Source organism: Cebus imitator, unplaced genomic scaffold (genome assembly GCF_001604975.1).
Source record: "Cebus imitator isolate Cc_AM_T3 unplaced genomic scaffold, Cebus_imitator-1.0 Scaffold26, whole genome shotgun sequence".
Lineage (NCBI taxonomy): Eukaryota > Metazoa > Chordata > Mammalia > Primates > Cebidae > Cebus > Cebus imitator.
This window is the reverse complement of record NW_016107341.1, coordinates 8,784,457-8,808,471: the sequence shown is the minus strand read 5'-3', so window position 1 is coordinate 8,808,471 and position 24,015 is coordinate 8,784,457. Positions and strand designations below refer to the sequence as shown.

General features: G+C 38.5%; 1 protein-coding gene across 17 annotated transcripts in view; it reads right to left on the bottom strand.

Annotated features, from left to right (window-relative positions):
• MAGI2 (membrane associated guanylate kinase, WW and PDZ domain containing 2) overlaps positions 1 to 24,015 on the bottom strand; it is a 1,433,352-nt gene that overhangs the window by 236,773 nt on the left and 1,172,564 nt on the right. For all 17 annotated transcript variants that reach the window (XM_037736560.1, XM_037736552.1, XM_037736554.1 and 14 more), the window contains one exon: positions 1,478 to 2,116. In XM_037736560.1, coding sequence (XP_037592488.1) covers positions 1,478 to 2,116 — 639 coding nt within the window. The remainder of the gene's footprint in view (positions 1 to 1,477; positions 2,117 to 24,015) is intronic.

Here is a 24,015-nt window from a genome sequence, read left to right as displayed (position 1 = left end):
AATGGGAGAAATTAAACTATCCTGCCAACATTTAATTATCAGCATTCAAGTGCTATTTTGTAACAATGCCTTGAGACAGTCAAATTTAAGATTGTTTTGCTATCATATAAATTTCCCTTTTAGTACAGAAACCTAAGACTTTATAGAGTGCTGCTCACAAATGCCTGGTATTTCCTGTCCATTTCCAAGCAAGAAATCAACAATGTAATACTTCCTTGAAGGAAAAACACCTGCAGAGAGGGCCAAATAAATTCATAAAAGGTGCTTCTTTCTTTCAGCTTTGACTGCCTTCACTTGCATTTCAAACTGACAAGAGTTTCAGGCTGTTTTGAATGCTTTAAATAGGCAACCACTCATTTGTTACATGTGTGTTCTTCATGCATGAGTTCCTCACTGTACTCTTACTTCTGACTCATCCATGCTGAAACTTCAGTGTTAATTTAGACTCAACAGACATTTAGTGAGCAGCTGTTGGGCTACAACACTACCACTGGGTTAGGTAGTATTATTATCCCATTGTAGCAGATGACACGGTTGAGGCTTATTGACTTTCAGTGTCCTAAGTCCACATATTGGCAAATGGGAAAACCAGGACTTAACCTGATCCCTTTCCTTTGCACTCTGTTTTTGAGTATTCTCTTTATCTATGGCTCTTTCCCTCCCTTCTCTCTCCCGGTTCACTGGTCATCAAGAGCAAAGCAGCGGAGATGTGGAGAAGGGATCCTGTGCTTTACCCCATTTCCTTCCCCACACAGAAGGTAGAGGGGAAGAAACATCCAGGGCTCTAGCGCTTTACCACACTCTTCAATGTTGCTATTCCCATACTCCACCCAGGACACTCAGCCCAGAACTTCAGCCCTCACCCTGTTCTGTAACTTTCTTCCCAGGTCATGGGAGGCACTATGGGTAATTGTTAACAGAGCAGTCCCTGTAGTAGCAGAAGTGTCCTGAACAACACCATTCCAGACTCTGAAAAGATGTTTCAACAGCAGCACAGCTCCCACAGTTCTCACAGTTCTTGGTCTTTCTGACTGTGCTTGGGCTTGGTAGGGGTTGAATCAGCTTCCACCTGTTAGCCTGGAAACCTAAGCATGATTCAAAGCATGACTTCCATCGTAAAAGCATGTTTCTTAATTGAATCAATGGGAAACCAGTTTGAGTTCTCCACAACTGATACATGAATGAACTTTTGAAACACATAGTTGGGAATTTACTCTTTACCCTCTAACATTTTATCAATATGTTTGTAAGACTGAAAGAACTATTATTGTGTTTAACACAAAATAGAAAAAGATGTAGTCTCAGAATTCAAAAACACAGCTTCCTTTAACTCATGTTTTTCTCTCTTACTTTTTAACCTGTAATTTTTAAAGTATAACTTCATTCAACTCCAAGGAAATCTCCATTTTAAGAATATTATTAAAGGATCCTACTACTTTACCCACATATTTTATTGCTGAGCCAGTGTTTGTCTTACCTCCTCGATGGATAATCAAAGAAGTTTCACTTCCAATGGGACAGTCCTTAAGTATATCCACTACTTCTGTATGGCTCAGGTTCTGTACATTCAGCTGGTTGATCTCAACAATGAGGTCGCCTTCACACAGGCCAGGGCATCCCTGAATGTCAAGTATTTGTTTCACCCGCTGTCCTGTAGGACTGTCAGCAATAGTGAAGCCGAAGCCCTGGGCACCTTTCACAATGGTTAAGGTCATAAGTTCAGCTTGGGTGGCCCCAGATGAAGCCATAGACACATTGTCATCATGGACGGGCGGTGGATACGTGCCATCTAGCTGACCATCAGCTGGCATGGAGAGCAAAGAATGAGACGGCCGATCTGTTATATCAGGAACCGACTGTGAGGTCCGAGAAATGTATTCCAAATATGTTTCATAGTTATGTCTTCCATTGACCATCACTGGAGGCGGCCTCTCCATTATTGCAAGGGGTGGCACCAAGCTGTTAGCAGGGTCTTCAGGATCGAAGGGCAAAGGGTAGCCACGACACAACACCAGGCTGACACTCTGACCAATAGGAACAGACTGGAAAAGTTTGACGACATCTGCGTGAGTGTGTCCAAGGACACAAACTTCATTAATATAGACAATGACATCACCTGTAAGAAAAAAAGAGATTGACAACATGAGTTAGTTTCAATTAACGTTGACACAGAGAAATGGAATTATTTATAAGACTAGAGAGAGATGCTGTTTCTCAGGAAGCAGTGAGAAAATCAATTAGAATAATACTTAAAATCATTGTAGGTGACTCAAGTTTACAACAGGGCTGCCAACAAATATAATGATCAAATGCTAAAAAAAAGCAAAGCTATTTGGTTATTCTCGAAGTTCAGCAGCAACTTTACATTCAGAAAAAAAGACTGAAAGAAAAGGTGATAGGAATTTTTACCTTGAAGAAACACATGCTCTGTGCTGCTTTTTTATCTTAATTTCCATCTTCAGTGTAATTCAGTTAATAGAATTTTCAAACTACTGAGACATAGTGGTCATGAGTTTTAGATGAAAAAGCCGTCTAGCTGACCGTCAGCTCGGGGTGTGTGTGTATTTGTATAAGTTAAGTCAATTGCCTTTTTCCTTTTTATGGAAGAGAAAAATATTTGCCCATTTATGTTTTTCCATCTATAGCAGGTAATTACAAAGCTTCCATGTATATGTGAGCAAAGGTTAAGAATTCAGGTTTTGGGATTAGGGAGGTGGGTTCACATCTTGGCTCTGCTGCTTATCAGATACGTGATACTGAGCGAGTTACTTACCTGCTTTGACCCACAGTTCCTCCTTTGTAAAGTTGTCAGAATGAAATGACATAATGTAGGAAAAGTACTTGGCATAGTGTCTGACGCACAGTGCTCAATAAATGTGGACTATTATTAAAATGACTGTTGTTAAAATAGGATGGAGGAGATTTGGGTTTCAAACAGAAAGCTACCATAGCTCATCCTCTGATCTTAGATAAACTAATATTTCTGTTGATCATTTTCAATAAAGGCATGTGTCCTTTCTCCCAAGTGAATTATCACAGATTTTCAGAGGTCTACTGGTTAGAAGCTAACTTTATGATTAGAAATGCCCTGAATACAAATTATTCATTATAAAATATATTCAGAGAAACATTTTTTTCCTGCTTAAAATGCAGAAAATCATGGCTGTTTGAGATAAATGTTTTAAAAAATTTCAATTATGTATGAATAACAATTTTATTTTTGGAGAACTATTTTATCATGGACTGGTATTTTTATCTTCACAAACCATAATACCTGAAAATTGAACTTGCAAATTGAGACTGTGCCTGACTATGCTGAGGAGTATATTAGGGATGAGAAGACATGTTTTCACAAACTGTCAAATAAGCAACTCAACAGACATCTGTTTATCAGAATAATTCTGGAATGGGAGATACAAATGGCTAGGGATTCCATTCTGAGACATCTTTGCCCATCAAGCTTGCAAACATAAAAAATGAAAAACAGAGTTGAATTTTTAGAGTTGAATACTTTTCTGGTCTTTCGTAGGTGTATAACATAAATGAAACAACGAACAGTACTGTTTTAATTAACAGTCTCCTTTCCCAAATGCTAGGAAATTGTTTGAAAGTGCTAAAGATTGACAGACAAAGGCCAAACAGACATTTTCAGGGATCCAGGTTAGGTCTGCCTCTAGAAAATGTCACAACCTATGTGATTGATCAGATGGAACTTTACCTTTCCATAGTGTATATCAGAGAGGGTACTGATAGGGTGGCTGGAACATGGGTCCGAGACTCAGAACTGAATTGGAGTGGACATTCCCTTTCTTCAATTATAATTCCTCATCAGACTGTGGCAGCTGGAGATGCTTTGGGCATCCTTTTCAACTGATTCTGTTCATCTGAGTGTCCCAGACAAGTGTCTGATTCAGATAGATTATTTTTTCTCCTCCTGTTTCTTTTAGTTTTAGTGCTATATATTCTACATTTAAAAGGTTGAAAGAACAATTACCTGTATATTAGCATCCAACTTAATGATTAGAACATTGCTCATATTAGTTAAATCCCCCTTAGCTAGCACCTCTCCCCACACTTGTATTCCTTTATAGCCCTTTCCAAGGTAACCATTGTCCTCCTTGAGGTCTGTTATTTATAAATACTTTATAGTTTGTCATACCTAGGTGTCCATAAAAAAATCTCTAAATAGTATCTAATCCCTAAATAATCCCTAGAAAGTATTTTATATATTTTAAGCCTTTTGTAAATGGTATATATTTTAATATTCTGTAATTTTCTGATATTTATCTGTTTTGATACTTGTACCTCTAGTTCATTAATTTTCACTTCAGTATAGTATTTATTGATGGCTATATTACTACTCAGTAACATTCATCCATTCTTCTGTTAATGGACCCTGGAGTTATGACAAATTTTTGGTTATTGAAATAACTCTGCTGTGAACCCCCTGCTGGCACAGACCATGTGCATCTTCAACTTTGTTAGATAATGGCAAATGGTTGATAAAAAAGGTCATAACAATTTACACTCCCATCGGTAGTGTGTTGAAATTTTCATTGCTCTACATCTGACACAGTACTTGGTATTATTCTCAGACTTTACTAATCTAATGAGTGTGATGATAGTTTTGATTTGCATTTTCCAGATTGCCAGTGAGGGTGAGCATCTTTTCATGTTTATTGGCCGTTTGGATTTTCTCCTGCGTATGCCTTCATTTCCTCAGTCTTTCTATTCAGTGGTTTTTTTTTTTTTTTTTTTTTTTTTTTTTTTTTTTTTTTTTTTTTAACTCATTGACTGTTTTTGATGTCTACCTTTATTCTTGGTCCAACATTCTCCATAGGTTTGTGAGGCTGCAAATATAGTAGAGATCACGTGGGATATGAGGTCAAAAGACTTTGGTCTGAGTTCTAGTTTCATCATTTATTACCTGTATGACTTTCCCGAGCTGGCTTAAATCCTGCATGACTCAGATTCTTTGGAAGTAATGATGAACAATAGTAATAGCAACTTACTGTTGTATGGGAAATAATGAATGAGATCATACAGGTGAAAGGGTTTCTAAGCTGTAAATTATTATGCATAAGATGATTGCTATAACAATAATGAGTGTTTGTCCTTCATTATATTCTTCTATAAAATCAGGACAGTCCTATCAAGATATTCCCACCACAGTTCATGGTCAAGGATGGCTTGAGTATGATTGTGGAAATAATGGGTTTCTGAATGGCCAAGAAAAAGTCAGAAAGGTAACAAACGCCACTCCCTCTAAGGCTCTCCCTAACTGTAATCACTGTTAACAGACTCCCAAGTCACCAAGCATGCTCTCTTCTTCCCTCTGCTCTGCCAAAATTTCATAAGAAAGAACTAAGGGTTACATTGAAAGCTTTCAGTGTTCCCTGACAGGTCTAAAGAGTAGTTGTTTGGATTATAGTGATTAATGTTACCTATTTTTGAGTTTTAATGTGATCTTGCTATTTAGAAACAGAGTGAGAACTATCTGTGTTTCTTAGACTGCCTTTTACAATTTATGGATATTTTCCACTCATAGCAATTTTTCAAGTCATCAAGCAAGTGATAAAGAATCCTGCAACAGTATCTTTATGAAGATACATAGATGAATTCTGAATATAAAAGATGAGTGGCCAGTTATCACAGGATAAAACTATATAACAACTTGACAGTACTCAACTGCCCACTTAAAAAAAATATATGGATGTTTAGATAATGAGTCATGCCCCAAACTCTTATAGATGGGGATGTCAGCAAACATTTGCTTGCTCAGATAGAACTGATTGAATAGAATATTTATATACTGTTTTTGTATGAATATGATTTACATGTCATCAAAGGAAAATATAAGACACCTGGTATATGTCATCTGACAGTGCCATGCCAAGTCTTCAGACAGACTGGGTTTAAGAGCACAGAAAGGGACGTCATCAGGAATTCTGGCTCTGGCTCTGGCTCTAACCTGTTGGGCTACTTATGAGGGAGAATTGGAAGAGTCACTTAATCTCCCCATCTCTCAATTTCTTCTTTTTAAAAATGGGAATAAAAATATCTTCTCCATTTCCTCTTTTGCAGAGCTACTGTGAAAATGAGATCATCCTTGTGAAAATACTTTTAATTTTACCAAATTTTTTCTCCATAAAAATAAAAAGATACATTTCTTTTGAAACCTAAGCATATATTTTCATTACTATGTCGCTTCAAAGGTTATTTTGTTTCCTAAATGACAATTCACTTCAGGCCATATTTAGGTTAGTTTTAGGGCTACTGACCTCAAGCCTGTTGGTCAGATTGGGTATGAGTGATGAGTTGTGTGTCCCACAGGTCCGGTCTCAAAAACCTGATTGCCAATTATGGAATTTCAAAGTGCAAGTGAGGGAGAGTGAGTTTCATGAAGCAGGAGCTTTAAAACTGCTGTCCTGTATGAAAAAGCATCCTAAAATAATTTTTTCTTTCTTAGTCATGGGAATCAAAATACAGAATAGGATACCTCATCATTTTGGATAAAATAGAGCACTCTACATAAAGCATTGCTTTAATTAGAATTATTTTTATATCTCTTTCCTCTACCCCCGCATTCTTTGAGTCACTGTGGCCTACAGAATCTTCCTTTTCAGCATCTCTCACTTACTACTCCCTGTCTGCCTGCCTTAAACACCACCTTGGACCAGACTAGAATAATTAACTTCCTACTGAATTCTCATTTTATAGTCTATTAAGTTCAAACTACTCGACCTCTTGATCAATGGTTTGTCTTTCCAACTTAACTTTATCTTCATCATCCAGTAAGTTATCATTCTTGTGAAGCTGGTATCTTTACTACTCACAAACTGTTAGTTGCCTCTAATGAAATTCTGCTATCCCTTTACCCTTAAGTGCACTTTCTTTCTATGTATGAATTCATGCCTACTAATTCATTTCCTTCCTCACTTCTTCAAAGGTATCTGCTATCACTCCTCCTGACATTGCTCCTGTCTCATGTCTGTGGCTTGCAAATGCATCTCAGACTTTGCTGCTTAGTGGGAGTTCTACCCATTCTAAGATTTCTCTACACTGTATATAGAGTATCATTACTATGTTGAGAATTACTCAGGTATTTCAGATAGAGTCTCACTGAATAAAGGAAGATTTAGAGGAAACCAGAAAAGATTTTGGAGCTAAATGTACTACCTCTAGTTTAGTGTTTCTAACTTCTATTTTTGCCAAGTTATCCAGATTTTCGATAAAAAAAATAAAAAATAAAAACCTGATTATTCCCATCCTACCAGTTACATGCACTCTACATTAAAAATTATTTTTAAAGTTTCATTTAATAAGATTCGATCAAGCTTCACTTTCTGCTGCTTATGTTAATTTGTGTTTTAAATCATAATACAGAATTTTATTATAATATTGTACATACATTCTAATCCTACTCTACAACCCCTACAAACATATAATAAATCCTGACATGTACTTTTGGGGTGTGCTACTCACCATACCAATTAAATGGAAAATAACCGCTCTTGATACAATTTATTCTTCAAAGTGGGTATGTCATACCAGTAGAGTTGAAGTTGGGTCTCCTTTAAAATAATTTGAAGCAGTTTCTAAAATCACCAGATGGTCTCCTTAGAGTGACAGTTATAAAAACAGCCATCAGTTGGAGAAGAATTTCATTTTGGAGGTTCTGGACCTTATCATGGTTCTACTGACTTTACACATCATTCTTGCAGACAGTATTATTATACATACCCATCAAATTATGTATTAATAGAAATACAAAAACAAATACATAGGTATGAAAGGTGTAACAGATGGTATACAATTCCTTCATGAGAATAACTTTTGTTTATTCTTATGTGCTACTTTATAAATGACACTGTGAATAAAAATAAGGTGAATTAAGCTGTAGCGCTAAAGTAAGGTTCGGACAATGTCTTTCTTAATAGTTTTCTGTATAGTATTGGCCCAAATGTGGCTTAATGGCTGCAAAGCACTAGATACTGCCTTCTACCTGCTTCCCTATCAATTCATCTTCCATACCATACATTCTGATGTCCTCTTTACTTAACATCCTTTAGTGCCTGCTCATAGAGACAGAGTTAAGTCCAAACTTTCTAGCATGACATATGAGGCTCTAGCTCTCAGGGCACTGATTTACAAGTCAGGAGGTTTATGTTCTTATGCCATAGGTATGACAATAACTAGTGGCATCAACACTTCCTGGGTCTTATTCCTCATTTACTCATTAATTTATTCAGCAAAGACTTATATGAATTCAACTACTACTGGGAGCTAGGCATCATGTTATAAAGAGAGGATTGAAGCAGATGATCTTGAAAGTATTTACTTTAAAATTTGAAGACAAAGGACTTTAGATTCTAGCTCTTGGATAACTTTTATTTTTTAAAATTTCAACTCTTAAATTTCAGATTCAGGGGCTACATGTGTAGGTTTCCTACACGGATATACTGCGTGAAGCTGAGGCTTATGGGTATACGGTGTGAAGCTGAGGTCTGAGGTTTGACTGATGCTATCACTCAGGTGGTAAGCAGAGTGCCCAATAGGAATTTTTTTCAATCCTTACTCCCTTCTCTCCTTCCCCTGTCTAGTATTCCCAGTGTCTATTGTTGCCATCTTTATGTCCATGAATATCCAGTGTTTGGCTCCCACTTACAAGTAAGAACATGCGGTGTTTGGTTTTCTGTTCTTGTCAATTATAATCTCCAGCTGCATCCATGTTGCTGTAATGAACATTTTTTAAATGTCTTTATGGTATTCCATGGTATAGATGTACCACATTTCCTTTATCCAGTCCACCACTGATGGGCACCTAGGATGATCCCACATCTGTGCTATTGTGAATAGCACTGTGATGAACATATGAGGGCATATGTCTTTTTGGCAGAATGATTTATTTTCTTTTGAATATATACCCAGTAATGGGATTTAGACAGCGTCTCAACTGATTTTTTCATTTCTTTTTTCTACTACCACTACCAGAGATCAGACTCTTACCATCTATTATATGAACTTCTGCAGTAGTCTCTTAGCTGGGCTTCCTGATGTCATAGAGGGATGACTAGGGAAACAGCAAAGAGAAGTCCAATATATGGCATGAACAAGTGAGCCTGTAGGGTAATGGAGTTCCCAAGTCTCATCTCTCATCCTATTTTGACCTTCAGGAATACATAAGACATTGCTATATATCTACTTCTGGTCAGGATTGGCTCAGGAATCAGGAAGGTGTGAATATTCGTCATATTCTCCATATCCAGTGATTGCAAAGCACTAGATATTGCCTTCTACCTGCTTCTCTGTCAACTCATCTTCCATACCATACACTCTGATGCCCTTTTCATTTAACATCCTTTAGTGCCTGCTCATAGAGATAGAGTTCATGAGGCTCTCAGTTCACATTTTTATCATCTCCTGCTTTTTCCAACCTACTCTATGCTTCAATTGGCCCCAGCTTCAGGCCATGTCCCCAATACCATATTTTCATTCCAGTCTCTGTGCTCCTGTTTCTGCATCTCCCCTTGCATTGTCCCCACTAACAAGTCGCTAGTTTACCCTTTAAGGCCAGCTTCACCTTTTGAACCAGCTTTCTGACCACCTCCTTTAGCTGAATGTTAATTACTTCTTCCTGTGTTATTCTTCCTGACAGCATGATTCTTCAATCCATTTAACCACACTAACAGCACTACCATTTTAATATACTTATCTGGCATTTACAAACTCTGTCTTACCTAATCTTTAGAAAACCCATAGAATATAACCATTGTTATCTGTACTTGATTCATGGGAAACTGAACCTAGGAGAAGTAAATTCTCTAAAGTCATATTGGTAATTAGGTTTGATTGAGGAAGGCTATCTAAGACTTCAACACAAATGCTAAGAATTTCAAGCAGTCCAGGACATATTTTGACTTAAGGACCCTTCTGTGTCCCTCAGCTTATTATCGGTCAGAATGCTGGATGAAATATCTTTAATTCCTGAATGTGAAAATTGAGAAATGAACTGCAATATTCTTTTGATTAACTAAGTTAATGGAGGGAGGCAGTGAAGCAGGTAATTGCAAACAGGGGAATGGGGAATCCATTGCAGTTGCTAGGTCCCTTTTCTGCAGTCCTCCAAAATAAGCTGCTTATAAGAGAGCTTAGAGAATGCTGGGGTGGGAGGTGATGGGGCATTGTAACTCACACAACTTATAACCATCACAAAACATAAGCTCTAGTATAAATTGTTTCCATAGTTGTGTGATCTTGGGCAAAGTATTTAACTTTTCTTGGTCTAATTTCTTTTCATGTAAAATGTAGAAGTCAGAAAAGGCAACTTCTAAGATGCAGCTTTAAGAATTCCTACATCTGGTGAGAATGTGGAAAGCTCTCCTACTGAACTCATATAAGGCACTGGGAAATTTCAGTGGTGCAGTTAAAGAGGTAAGCCTCTTGGGGCTTACCTTGAAGTTCTCTGATTTTCTACAAAAGTAGACAGTGACTGCAACGCTCTTATCTATAGGCAGAAGGATACTAACATGTTCGAGGAGCCACTTATTTCTCAAAAGAATGAAAGACTTCTTAATCACATTTAATAATTTCATCTGTGTGACCCAGTGCAGATGCTTAATTAAAAGCTTTTTTTTTTTTTCAAAAAAATTATGCTTAATAAAGCACACACCCAACAATTACTCCCTACCAGATGTGAATTAGTCCAATGATGTATTTACATTTCCTTTGTGTTTGGCATTGAGTGGTAAGATAAATTTAAATACTTGCATTTTATTTTGTTGAAAAGGAAACAGAAAATACATTCTAAGACAATCTAAGGCACTGATTATTTGCTGATCTGGCAAAGATGTAACAGCACTTCAAATTAAAAACTGTAAGTAAAGCCACAAAAAGAAAGCAGGAAAAACTGTTGCTTGCAAAGCCCCGAAAAGCAGTGGCTTTCTAAATAGCCGGCTCACGTTGAAATTCGATAGCATAAAATGGTCAGTGAAGCTGTCATTTCTCAAAAGAATGTAGTCAATTTTAAACAAAAAATAACAAATATTTTATCAGAGGGATCGTATAAAAGAAAAGTAGGTTACTAGAAAAGAACCCAAAAGATTTTCAAGAGGAAATCTTAAAACCCTGAAAGTGTATGAGAGCAAGATAAGAATGTGTTGTAGTGTTCCCCTGTGCTATCCTGTGTGTTATGGACACACTGTGGACTCAACCACACATTAACCACCCCCCACTCCAAAAACCAAGACTCTGGTTACAAAAGTGCCTTGCAAGAAAGAGTCATCATTTTATGTGAACATTAAGCAACATGCATGCTTATTTTCAAACGGCTATAATTGTATTCCTGAACAAGCACGATCCATTTTTGCACAAATGGCTCCTAGAGGCCAGCATGGCACGACCTGTCACCATCTTCTGATCTTATTCCAACATAGTGTAGCAAGTGGCTATCAAACCTCCCCTGAAATGAGAGGACAGCTGGCTGGGGTGCAGCTGGGAACTATCTCTGGTCACACTTCCCAACAGTTTATTTTATTCCACCCACAACTGTCCATAGCCTGCAGTTCTGACTGAGCAAGAAAAATGAATAACAAGGAGAGAGAAAGTGAGAGGGATGAAAAAGGACGGATGTATCCATTTCATTTCAAACTGCTACCTCTTGCCAAATGGTTGAAGGGGTTTTGTAATTGTGTGTGTGTTTATTACCTGACCTATGCATCAACATACACTTTTAAGACACGTAGAGCATGTTTTTTTATTTATTTATGGAGACAAGGTTTCACTGTCACCCAGGCTGAAGCATAGTGGCACTATCCCGGCTCACTATAGTCTTGACCTCCAGGGTTCAACTGATCCTCCCACCTCAGCTCCCCAAACAGCTAGGACTACAGGACTACTCATGCCACCATGCCTGGCTAATTTTTGTATATTTTGGTAGAGATGGAGACTTTGTCATATTGCCCAGGCTGGTCTTGAACTCCTGGATCCAAGCAATCTGCCCACCATGGCCTCCCAAAGTTGTGGGATTGCAGTCATGAGCCAACACACCTGGCCAGAGCACTGTTTTTAGCCAGGGAGAAGTAGAATTTTGTTTTTGATAATATAAAATTGATGTAGAAGAGGGGGAAAATCCCCTCCTTTTTGTATTTTGAGACAAAGTCTTGCTTTGTCGCCCAGGCTGGAGTGCAGTGGCATGATCTTGGCTCACTGCAACCTCCCCCTCCCAGTTTCAAGCAATTCTCCTGCCTCAGCCTCCTAATTGGGATTACAGGCGCATACCATCATGCCTGGCTAATTTTTGTATTTTTAGTAGAGACGGGGTTTCACCATGTTGGCCAGGCTAGTCTTGAACTCCTGACCTCGTGATCCGCCCACTTCAGCCTCCCAAAGTGCTGGGATTATAGGCGTGAGCCACCATGCCCGGCCAAAAACCACTCTTTCATGACTCCAACTTCAGACAATGTTGTGAGAATTTGCTTTCTTGAACTGCTTTTGAATAAAGGTATTGTTTGCTGTCCTGTGAGCTGGTGCTAGTCCTGAATACCCACCCTGGGATGGGTACTGGTGGAGCGGCTGGGTCAGAGAAGCGTTCACCCCTAGGTCTCTATCACCCTCCATGGTAAATCTGGAAAGTGTTCTGATTAGTGCTTCAACTGCAAGCCAATCAGCATGCCTTAAGCGGTAGCATAACATATTCTATTATGTTGATCTACTCCTTCACTCCCTTCATTTGTGAGAAATTACAGGGCCCCTGCTGCCTTGCTGAAATGAGGGCTGCCAGAATGTTTCTCCCATATGGATTTTAGAAGTGGTGCAGCATTAAGTTAGTGAGCTTCATAAAATGGCTGGCAGAAAGAATAAATGTGCCGTGCTAAAAATGTGACTGTGTGCTGCATACACACGGGTTCAGGGTTTGATGAGAGAGCCCTTCTAACTTATTAAAAGGGAAATAGACTTGACAGATGTGAATCTTCACTGACAGACTTTGATTGTTCAAACTTGGACCCTTTTATTTCCAATTTCAGTTTCAGAAAGAGCAATATTTTATACAAGTATCAAGGAGTCAGCCTGTTCATTGGGCCATATACACCAAGGATTGCCAATTAAAACTCCCTCAAACACATGGCAAAAAGGAAGAACAAAATTTGTCTTGGCTGCACTGAAATTTTGGAATCCAGGGAAAGATAGTTATTATCTCTCTGATTTATGTGAAGAGAAAGGGAAAGCAATATGGTCCCTTATTTTATCAGACATCTAGGACTTCCTCCATAGGGCATATACTCATCACTACCCTCTCCATGTTAGACACCGCACACAGATTCTTAAAGGGATGAAGAACGTCACTAGCCTAGGAGTTTCAGGAAATATAAAGCAATTTCACTGCAGACAATGGAAAATTATTTTATTCTCAGACACAACAGACAAATGGCACAGAGAAAAACAATCTCATCCCCTGCTGTTTCTCATGTTACAATTATTATACAATACAGAAGCTGATTGGAATAAGTTAGCAGAGAATCATCACCAAAGATTTTAAGTTGCCCCCTCCCTCTAGCTACTACTATTGAACATGTATCTGTGTAAATATACATGCAGATAGATCCACAGGTTTATATGTTAATTTGCTCATTTATGTGTTACATTTTCCATCCCAGCAAAATACAGTTAACAGAGTCAGAAACAATGACAATTTCTTGCATTTCAAACTAACTCTAGTATGATTTTTATAATTGTAGCATTAGCACTTTATTTTATATCAGGTTCCTTCAAATCATTGTAAAATGCAAAAATCATAACCATGTGCTGGCATATTAATCAATTGAAAAGCCAAATTCTAGATAGTTTAAATTTGATATTTTTTTGGCTTAGATAATGCAAAGCAGCTAATTAGATCCTTTCTACTGAATAAATACATGGTTGGAGATCAGAAGAAATGGCTAAACTGACTACTATGTGCTAAGAACAATAACTGTATTCCAAGAAGCCAGTCAAGCATTCCAGAAACTTCATTTCATTTTAAATCATGAAGTAGCCTGATGAAGAATATATTGTCCCCATTTCATAGAAGAGGAAACTGTGGCTTAGAGGAGCCAAGCCCCACAATTACAAGTGACTGAGCTGCCATATCCCTACTGTGTTTGGGGGTTACATTCAGACTTGCCTTCCATCTATGTGGATGTTTGTTTAGATAAGCTTATAAAATTTCAGGATTCACGTCATCTATTTATTTGGCATTCCTTAAGACTTAGAGTTAATCACTTGAAATTTTATTTACCTAATTTCACATTTGACTGCTTGAACTGAATAGTATTACATAATGTAAACAAAGATGATATTTTATCTTGACATAACAGTCTTGTTTTCATTTACAAATTGTGGCCCATAGGAGGAATCACTCAGTGACAGAATTACCTATATTTGAATGGGTTAGTCAGCCTGCCCAAGTCCTAAAGCAAATCAGAACGAAACAAAAACAAAATTCCAGGCCTACCAAACAGGACCACGGGGGAGGTAACTTTGAGGTCATAAACATCTAATATGTACAATCAAGAAAACAGTGAAAATGATTTTAAGGTATTTTATGAGATGCTGAAGCTTTGAAAATCTTCTTTTAGTATTTCATGAATTCTAAAAGGTAGAAGGATTATTAGTATTGGGACTGCATATACCAGCTAACTGATAGCTGGTTGGATAATTTTAATGAAAATAATGGACTAGAATATGGGAAGGATAGTTAACCCTTTACCTAACTGTAAATAAATTAGTTTTCTTAGGTCTAGAACACATGAAACAGATACATAATATCTTTTTGTACACAGTATTTTCAGTTTTAGTTACACAGACAAGCTAACTTTTCTACATAAACAGTAATCAGTGACTGCTGAGGGCGTGTGATTGTTGACCTTTGCATTTTGAATTCTCATGAAACTGACAGAGAAAGCATACATTCATATTTCATCTCCCTAATTACTCGTCCAGGGAGGCAAGAGATTTAAGGAGTTAGTCAATGAATAATATAAAGATACAGTCAGCAGATCATAAATATTTATTGCTATATCAAAAGTCTGCTAGTCAATCTTTCAATAATTCCTTCAGCATAAAATACTTGAGTGAAGATATTGGAAAAAATATTAACTAAAATTCAGACTTAGTTCTGAAAGGACAGGAAATAGAAACTGTACCAAATATTTTTTGCTGTCAAATGTTTTTCATTTTTTGTCTTAGTTACATTTTCTCTATGGGTTTGACTGCAGGTTCTTACATTTATTCACCTATGAAACATGCAATTATCATTTTAAATGTGGCAATGCATCTACTTGCTTAGTGGAGAAAGATTAGAGCTAAGAGGCAGAATTTTATTTTTTTCCCAAAGGCAAAGGGAACATTGACATAACTTCAGTGTTTATTTCACTTAAGTATTTTTCTTTGTTCAGCCAAAATTTTCTTATAGACTCTTTCCTAAATTTTTTAAAATCTGGAAGTGTTCATGCATAACAATTTACTGACAATAGTTGATTAACAGCCAATTGAATTAATATAGGTAAAAGAAAATTGTAGTTATGAGATATCTTGTATGTCGTATGTATAGGACATATACAATATCATCTTCATTTTCAGTATCTTAAGAGCCAGAGACATATTTAAAATGTTAACCTGGTTATCTGTGAGAATAACAACAACACTGGTGTGCATGAAAATTCATGGTAGAGGAGAAGGTAAATTATGATATGTACTTGGTAAAAACTAGTGGAAGGGGGAGGAGACTTGTAAACACTGAGGGGAGGGGCTAGTGATACAATTTTGGAGTCATTGGTATAGAGACATAGGTTCTAAGCTTTCACTTCCAGACTTCTTTTGTTATTTCTTTCAGAATTCCATATTTAAAATGATTTTCCAATGTCAACCTTATTAATTAGTTCTTTTATTTTTACTAATTTAACTACCAATTGTAGTTTCCTTTTTAAAAATTTTTATTATACTTTAAGTTCTGGGATACATGTGCAGAACGTTCAGGTTTGTTACATAGGTATACACATGCCATGGTGGTTTTGCTGCACCCATCAACCCGTCATCTACATTAGGCATTTCTCCTAATGCTATCCCTTCCCCTAGCCCCCCTACCCCATAGCAGGTCCTGGTGTGTGATGTTCCCCATCCTGTGTTCATATGTTCTCATGTTCGAATCCCAGTTATGAGTGAGAATATGTAGTGTTTGGTTTTCTGTTCCTATTAGTTTACTGAGAATGATGGTTTCCAGCTTCATCCATGTCCCTGCAAAGGACATGAACTCATCCTTTCCAGGCTGCATAGTATTCCATGATACATACAGGCCACGTTTTCTTTAGTCTATCATTGATGGTCATTTGGGTTGGTTCCAAGTATTTGCTATTGTGAACAATGATGCTATAAACATATGTGTTCATGTGACTTTTATTTATAATCTTTTGGGTATATATCCAGTAATGAGATTGCTGGGTCAAATGGCATTTCTGGTTCTAGATCCTTGAGGAATCACCACACTGTCTTCTACAATGGTTGAACTAATTTACCCTCCCACCAACAGTGTAAAAGTGTTCCTATTTCTCTGCATCCTCTCCAGTATCTGTTGTTTCCTGACTTTTTAATGATTGTCATTCTAACTGATTTGCATTTCTCTAATGACCAGTGATGAGTTTTTCTCATATGTTTGTTAGCCACATAAATGTCTTCTTTTGAGAAGTATCTGTTCATATCCTTTGCCCACTTTTTGACGGGGTTGTTTTTTTTCTTGTAAATTTGTTTAAGCTGCTTGTAGATTCTGGATATTAAGCCCTTTGTCCCATGGATAGATTGCAAAAATGTTCTCCCATTCTCTAGGTTGCCTGTTCAATCTGATGAGAATTTCTTTTTCTGTGGAGAAGCTCTTTAGCTTAGTTAGGTCCCATTTGTCCATTTTGGCTTTTCTGCCATTGCTTTCGGTATTTTAGTCATGAAGTCTTTGCCTATGCCTGTGTCCTGAATGGTATTGGCTAGGTTTTTTTTTCTAGGGTTTTTATGGTTTTAGAGCTTGTGTTTAAGTCTTTAATCCATCTTGAGTTAATTTTTGTATACGGTGTAAGGAAGGGGTCCAGTTTCAGTTTTCTGCATATGGCTAGCCAGTTTTCCCAACCCTATTTATTTTTTAACCACTCACTGAATTTTTTTTTATTATTATACTTTAAGTTCTGGGGTACCTGTGCAGACATGCAGGTTTGTTACAGAGGTATACATGTGCCATGGTGGTTTGCTGCATCCATCACTCTGCCATTGACATTAGGTACTTCTCCTAATGATATCCCTCCCCAAGCCCTGATATCCCACCCCTAGCCCCCCACCCCCTGACAGGCCCTGGTGTGTGATGTTCCCCTCCCTGTGTTCATGTGTTCTCATTGTTCAACACACACTTATGAGTGAGAACATGCGGTGTTTGGTTTTCTGTTCTTGTGCCAGTTTGCTGAGAATGATGGTTTTCAGCTTTATCCATGTTCCTGCAAAGGACATGAACTCATCCCTATTTATGGCTGCACAGTATTCCATGGTATATCTGTGCCACATTTTCTTTATCCAGTCTCTCATTGATGGGCATTTGGGCTGTTTTCTTTTTTTTTTGAGACGGAGTTTCACTCTTGTTACCCAGGCTGGAGTGCAATGGCGCGATCTCGGCTCACTGCAACCTCCGCCTCCTGGGTTCAGGCAATTCTCCTGCCTCAGCCTCCTGAGTAGCTGGGATTACAGGCACGCGCCACCATGCCCAGCTAATTTTTTGTATTTTTAGTAGAGACAGGGTTTCACCGTGTTGACCAGGATGGTCTCGATCTCTTGACCTCGTGATCCACCCGCCTCAGCCTCCCAAAGTGCTGGGATTATAGGCTTGAGCCACCGCGCCCGGCCCTGGGTTGTTTTCAAGTCTTTGCTATTGTGAACAGTGCTGCAATAAACACATGTGTATATGTGTCTTTAAAATAGAACGATTCATAATCCTTTGGGTATATACCCAGTAGTGGGACTGCCAGATCAAATGGTATTTCTAGTTCTAGATCCTTGAGGAATTGCCACACTGTCTTCCACAATGGTTGACTAATTTACACCCCCACCAACAGTGTAAAAACGTTCCTGTTTCTCCACATCCTCTCCAGCATTTGTTGTCTCCTGATTTTTTAATGATTGCCATTCTAACTGGAGTGAGATGGTATCTCAATGTGGTTTTGATTTGCATTTCTGTAATGACCAGTGATGATGAGCTTTCTTTCATATGTCTGTTGGCTGCATAAATGTCTTCTTTTGAGAAGAGTGTGCTCATAGCTGTTGCCCACTTTTTGATGTTTTTTTTTTTTTTCTTGTAAATTTGTTTAAGTTCTTTGTAGATTCTGGATATTAGCCCCCTGTCAGATGCGTAGATTTCAATTTTTTTTTCCCATTCTGTTGGTTGCCAGTTCACTCTAATGATGGTTTTTTGTTTGTTTGTTTTTGTTTTTTCCACTGTACAGAAACTCTTAAGTTTAATTAGATCCCATTTGTCTATTTTGGCTTTTTTTGCCATTGCTTTTAGTGTTTTAGTCATGAAGTCCTTGCCCATGCCTATGTCATGATGTTATTGCCTAGGTTTTCTTCTAGGGTTTTTATGGTGTTAGACCTTATGTTTAAATCTGTAATCCATCTGGAGTTAATTTTTGTGTAACGTTTAAGGAAGGGATCCAGTTTCAGTTTTCTACATGTGACTAGCCAGTTTTCCCAACACCATTTGTTAAATAGAGAATCCTTTCTCCATTGCTTGTTTTTGTCAGGTTTGTCAAAGATCAGATGATTGTAGATGTGTGGTGTTATTTCTGAGGACTCTGTTTTGCTTACTGTAGCCTTGTAGTATAGTTTAAAGTCACGTAGCGTGATGCCTCTAGCTTTAATTTTTTTTTTCTGCTTAGGATCGTCTTGGTATGCAGGCTCTTTTTGGGTTCCATATGAAGTTTAAGGTGTTTTTTTCCAATTGTGTGAAGAAAGTCAATGGTAGCTTGATGGGGATAGCATTGAATCTATAAATTACTTTGGCCAGTATGGCCATTTTCACAATATTGATTCTTCCTAACCATGAGCATGGAATGTTTTTCCGTCTGTTTTTGTCCTCTTATTTTCTTGAGCAGTGGTTTGTAGTTCTCCTTGAAGAGGTCCTTCACATCCCTTGTTAGTTGTATTCCTAAGGTATTTTATTCTTTTTGTAGCAATTGTAAATGGGAGTTCACTAATGATTTGTCTCTCTATCTGTTATTGGTGTATAGGAATGCTTGTGATTTTTGCACATTGATTTTGTATCCTGAGACTTAGCTGAAGTTGCTTATTACTTTATGAACATTTTGGGCTGAGACAGTGGGGTCTTCTAAATATATAATCATGTCATCTACAAATAGAGACAATTCAACTTCCTCTTTTCCTAAGTGAATATCCTTTCTTTTTCTTGCCTGATTGCCCTGGCTAGAACTTCCAATAGTATATTGAATAGGCGTGGTCACAGAGGGCATCCTTGTCTTGTGCCAGTTTCCAAAGGGAATGATTCCAGTTTTTGCCCGTTCAGTATGATATTGGCCGTGGGTTTGTCATGAATAGCTCTTATTATTTTGAGATACGTTCCATCAATACCTAGTTTGTCGAGTTTTTAGCATAAAGGGCTGTTGAATTTTGTTGAAGGACTTCTCTGTATCTACTGAAATAATCATGTGGTTTCTGTTTTTGGTTTTGTTTATGTGATGGATGCTGTTTATAGATTTGCATATGTTGAACCAGCCTTGCATCCCAGGGATGAATCTGACTTGATCATGATGGATAAGCTTTTTGATGTGCTGTTGGATTCAGTTTGCCAGTATTTTATTGAGGATTTTTGCATCAATGTTCATCATGGATATTGGCCTAAAGTTTTCTTTTTTAGTTATGTCTCTGCCAGGTGTTGGTATCATGAAATGAGTTAGGGAGGATTCCCTCTTTTTGTATTGTTTGAAATAGTTTCAGAAGGAATGGTACTAGCTCCTCTTTGTATGTCTGTTAGAATTCAGCTGAGAACCTGTCTGGTCCTGGGCTTGTTTTGGTTGTTAGGCTATTAATTGCTGCCTCAGTTTCAGTCCTTGTTATTGGTCTATTCAGGGATTCGACTTCTTCCTAGTTTAGTCTTGAGAGGGTGTAAGTGTCCAGGAATTTATCAGTTTCTTCTAGATTTACTGGTTTATGTGCATAGAAGTGTTTGTAGTAATCTCTGATGGTAGTTTGTATTTCTGTGGAATCGATGGTGATATCCCCTTTATCATTTTTTATTGCATCTATTTGATTCTTCTCTCTTTTCTTCTTTATTAGTCTGGGTAGCGTTCTATCCCTTTTGTTGATCTTTTCAAAAAAACCAGCTCCTGGATTTTTGAAAGGTTTTTTTTGTGTCTCTATGTCCTACAGTTCCTCTCTGATCTTGGTTATTTCTTGTCTTCTGCTAGCTTTTGAATTTGTTTGATCTTGCTCCTCTAGTTCTTTTAATTATGACATTAGGGCATCAATTTTAGATGTTTCCTCGTTTCTCTTGTCGGCATTTAGTGCTATAAATTTCCCTCTAGACACTGCTTTCAGCGTGTCCCAGAGATTATGGTATGTTGTGTCTTTGTTCTAATTGGTTTCAAAGAACATCTTTATTTCTGCCTTCATTTCATTATTTATCCAGCAGTCATTCAAGAGCAGGTTGTTCAGTTTCCATGTAGCTGTGCAGTTTTGAGTGAGTTTCTTAATTCTGAGTTCTAATCTGATTGTACTGTGGTCTGGGAGACTGTTATGATTTCCATTCTTTTGCATTTGCCGAGGTGTGTTTTACTTCTAATTATGTGGTCGATTTTAGAATCAGTGTGATGTGGTGCTGAGAAGAATGTATATTCTGTGGATTTGGGGTGGATAGTTCTGTAGATGTCTATTAGGTCCACTTGGTCCAGATGTGAGTTCAAGTCCTGGACATCCTTGTTAATTTTCTGTCATGTTGATCTAATATTGACAGTGGATGTTGTTATTGTGTTGGAGTCTCAGTCTGTCTGTAGGTCGTTAAGAACTTGCTTTATGTATCTGGGTGCTCCTGTATTGGGTGCATATGTATTTAGGATAGTTAGCTTTTCTTGTTACATTGATCCCTTTACCATCATGTAATGCCCTTCTTTGTCTCTTTTGATCTTTGTTGGTTTAAAGTCCATTATATCAGAGACTATGATTGCAACCCCTGCTTTTTTGTATTTCCATTTGCTTGGTAAATATTCCTTCATCCCATTATTTTGAGCCTGTGTGTGCCTTTGCATGTGAGATGGGTCTCCTGAATACAGCATACTGAAGGGTCTTGACTCTATCCAGTTTGCCAGTCTGTGTCTTTTGATTGGGGCATTTAGCCCATTTACATTTAAGGTTAATATTGTGATATATGCATTTGATCCTGCCATTTTGATTCTAGATGGTTGTTTGGCCCTTGAGTTGATGCAGTTTCTTCTGAGTGTCGATGGTCTTTATAATTTGGTACCATTTTGCAGTGGCTGGTACCAGTTGTTCCTTTCCATGTTTACTGCTTCCTTCAGGATCTCTTTTAAGGCAGGCCTGGTGGTGACAAAATCTCTCAGCAGTTGCTTGTCCAAAAAGGATTTTATTTCTCCTTCACTTGTGTGAAGATTAGTTTGGCTGGATATGAAATTCTCAGTTGAAAATTCTTTTCTTTAAGGATGTGGAATATTGGCCCCCACTCTCTTCTGGCTTGTGGGGTTTCTGCTGAGAGATCCTCTGTGAGTCTAATGGGCTTCCCTTTGTGGGTAATGTGACCTTTCTCTCTGGCTGCCCTTAGCATTTTTTCCTTCATTTCAACCCTGGTGAATCTGATGATTATGTGCCTTGGGGTTGCTCTTCTCGAGGAATATCTTTGGTATTCTCTGTATTTCCTGAATTTGAATGTTGGCCTATCTTGCTAGGGTGGAGAATTTCTCCTGGATAATATCCTGAAGATTGTTTTCCAACTTGGATTTCTTCTCCCCGTCACTTTCAGGTACACCTATGAAACGTAGATTTGGTCTTTTCACATTAGCCCATATTTCTTGGAGGTTTGTTCTTTTCTTTTCACTCCTTTTTCTCTAATCTTGCCTTGTCACTTTATTTCATTGAGTTGGTCTTGAATCTCTGATATCCTTTGTTCTGCTTGATTGACTCAGCTATTGAAACTTGTGTATGCTTCACAAAGTTCTTGTGCTGTGTTTTTCAGCTCTATCAAGTCACTTATGTTTTTCTCTATGTTGGTTATTCTAGTTAGCCTTTTGTCTAACCTTTTTTCAAGGTTCTTAGTTTCCTTGCATTGGGTTAGGACATGTTCCTTTAGCTTGGAGAAGTTTGTTATTACTCACCTTCTGAAGCCTGCTTCTGTCAATTCATCAAACTCATTCTCCATCCAGTTTTGTTCCCTTGATGGTGAGGAGTTGTGATCCCTTGGAGGAGAAGGGGTGTTCTTGTTTTTGGCGATTTTAGCCTTTTTGCACTGGTATCTTCCCAGCTTCATGGATTTATCTATCTTTGATGTTTGGAGTTGGTGACTTTTGGATGGGGTCTCTGAGTGGACATCCTTTCTGTTGGATGTTGAAACTCTTCCTTTCTGTTTATTAGTTTTCCTTCTAACAATCAGGCCCCTCTGTTGCAGGTTTGCTGGAGTTTGCTGGAGGTCCAGTCCAGACCCTGCTTGCCTGGGAATCACCTGCAGGGGCTGCAGAACAGCAGAGATTGCTGCCTGTTACTTCCTCTGGAAGCCTCCTCCAAGAAAGGTACCTGCCAGATGCCAGACAGAGCTCTCCTATATGAGGTATCTCCCAGTAAGGATGCTTAAGGGTTAGGGAGCCACTTTAGGAGGCAGTCTGTCCCTTATCAGAGCTCAAGCACTGTGCTGGGAGATCCATTGCTCCCTTCAGAGCTGCCAGGTAGGGATGTTTAAGTCTGCTGAAGCTGAACCAACAACCTCCCATTTTCCCAGGAGCTCTGTCCCAGGAAGGTGGGGGCTTTAGTTATAAGTCCCTGAGAGGCTGCTGCCTTTTTTCAGAGATGCCCTGCTCACTAAGACTGTGTGGTGACAGTCTGCCTGCAGAGGCCTTGCTGAACTGCCATGGCCTCCACCCAGTTGCTGTGTAAACTTCCCAGTGACTTTGTTTACACAGGTGAGGTTAAAACCGCCTACCTGAGCCTCAGCAATGATGAACATCCCTCCCCCAACTGAGCTTAAACATCCCTGGTTGAGATAAGACTGCTGTGCTGGCTGAGAGTATTTCAAGCCAGTGGATCTTAGCTTGCTGGTCTTTGTGGGGGTGGAACCACAGGGATCACTTGGCTCCCTGGCTTCAGCCTCTTTTTTCATGGGAGTGACTGGTTCTGTCTTGCTGGCATTCCAGATACCACTGTGGTATGAGGAAAAAAATTACTGTGGCTAAAATGGCCACCCAGTTTTGTGCTGGAAATCTGGGGTACTGGTGGTGTAGGCCCTGGAGGGAATCTCCTGGTCTCTGTGTTGTGAAGACTATGGGAAAAGTGTAGTATCTGAGTCAGAGTGCCAGAATGTCTGGAAAAGTCCTTAATGGCTTTGCTTGGCTAGTAGAGGGAGTTTTCTGACCCCTTGTACTTCCCTGGTGAGGAGATGCCCCACCCTGCTTCTGCTTGCCTCCTAGGGTTGCACCCACTGTCTGTCCAGTCCCAATGAGATGAACCTGGTACCTCAGTTGGAAATGCGGAGATCACTCATCTTCTGTGTTGTTCTTACTGGGAACTGTGGTTTGAAGTGTTCCTATTTGGCCATCTTGGTGGAACCCCTAACACCATTTATTAAATAGGGAATCCTTTCCCCATTGCTTGTTTTTGTCATGTTTGTCAAAGATCCAATGGTTGTACATGTGTGGTGTTATTTTTGAGGCCTCTGTTCTGTTCCATTGTTCCATATATGTTTTCTAGTTAGTATCATGCTGTTTTGGTTATTGTAGCCTT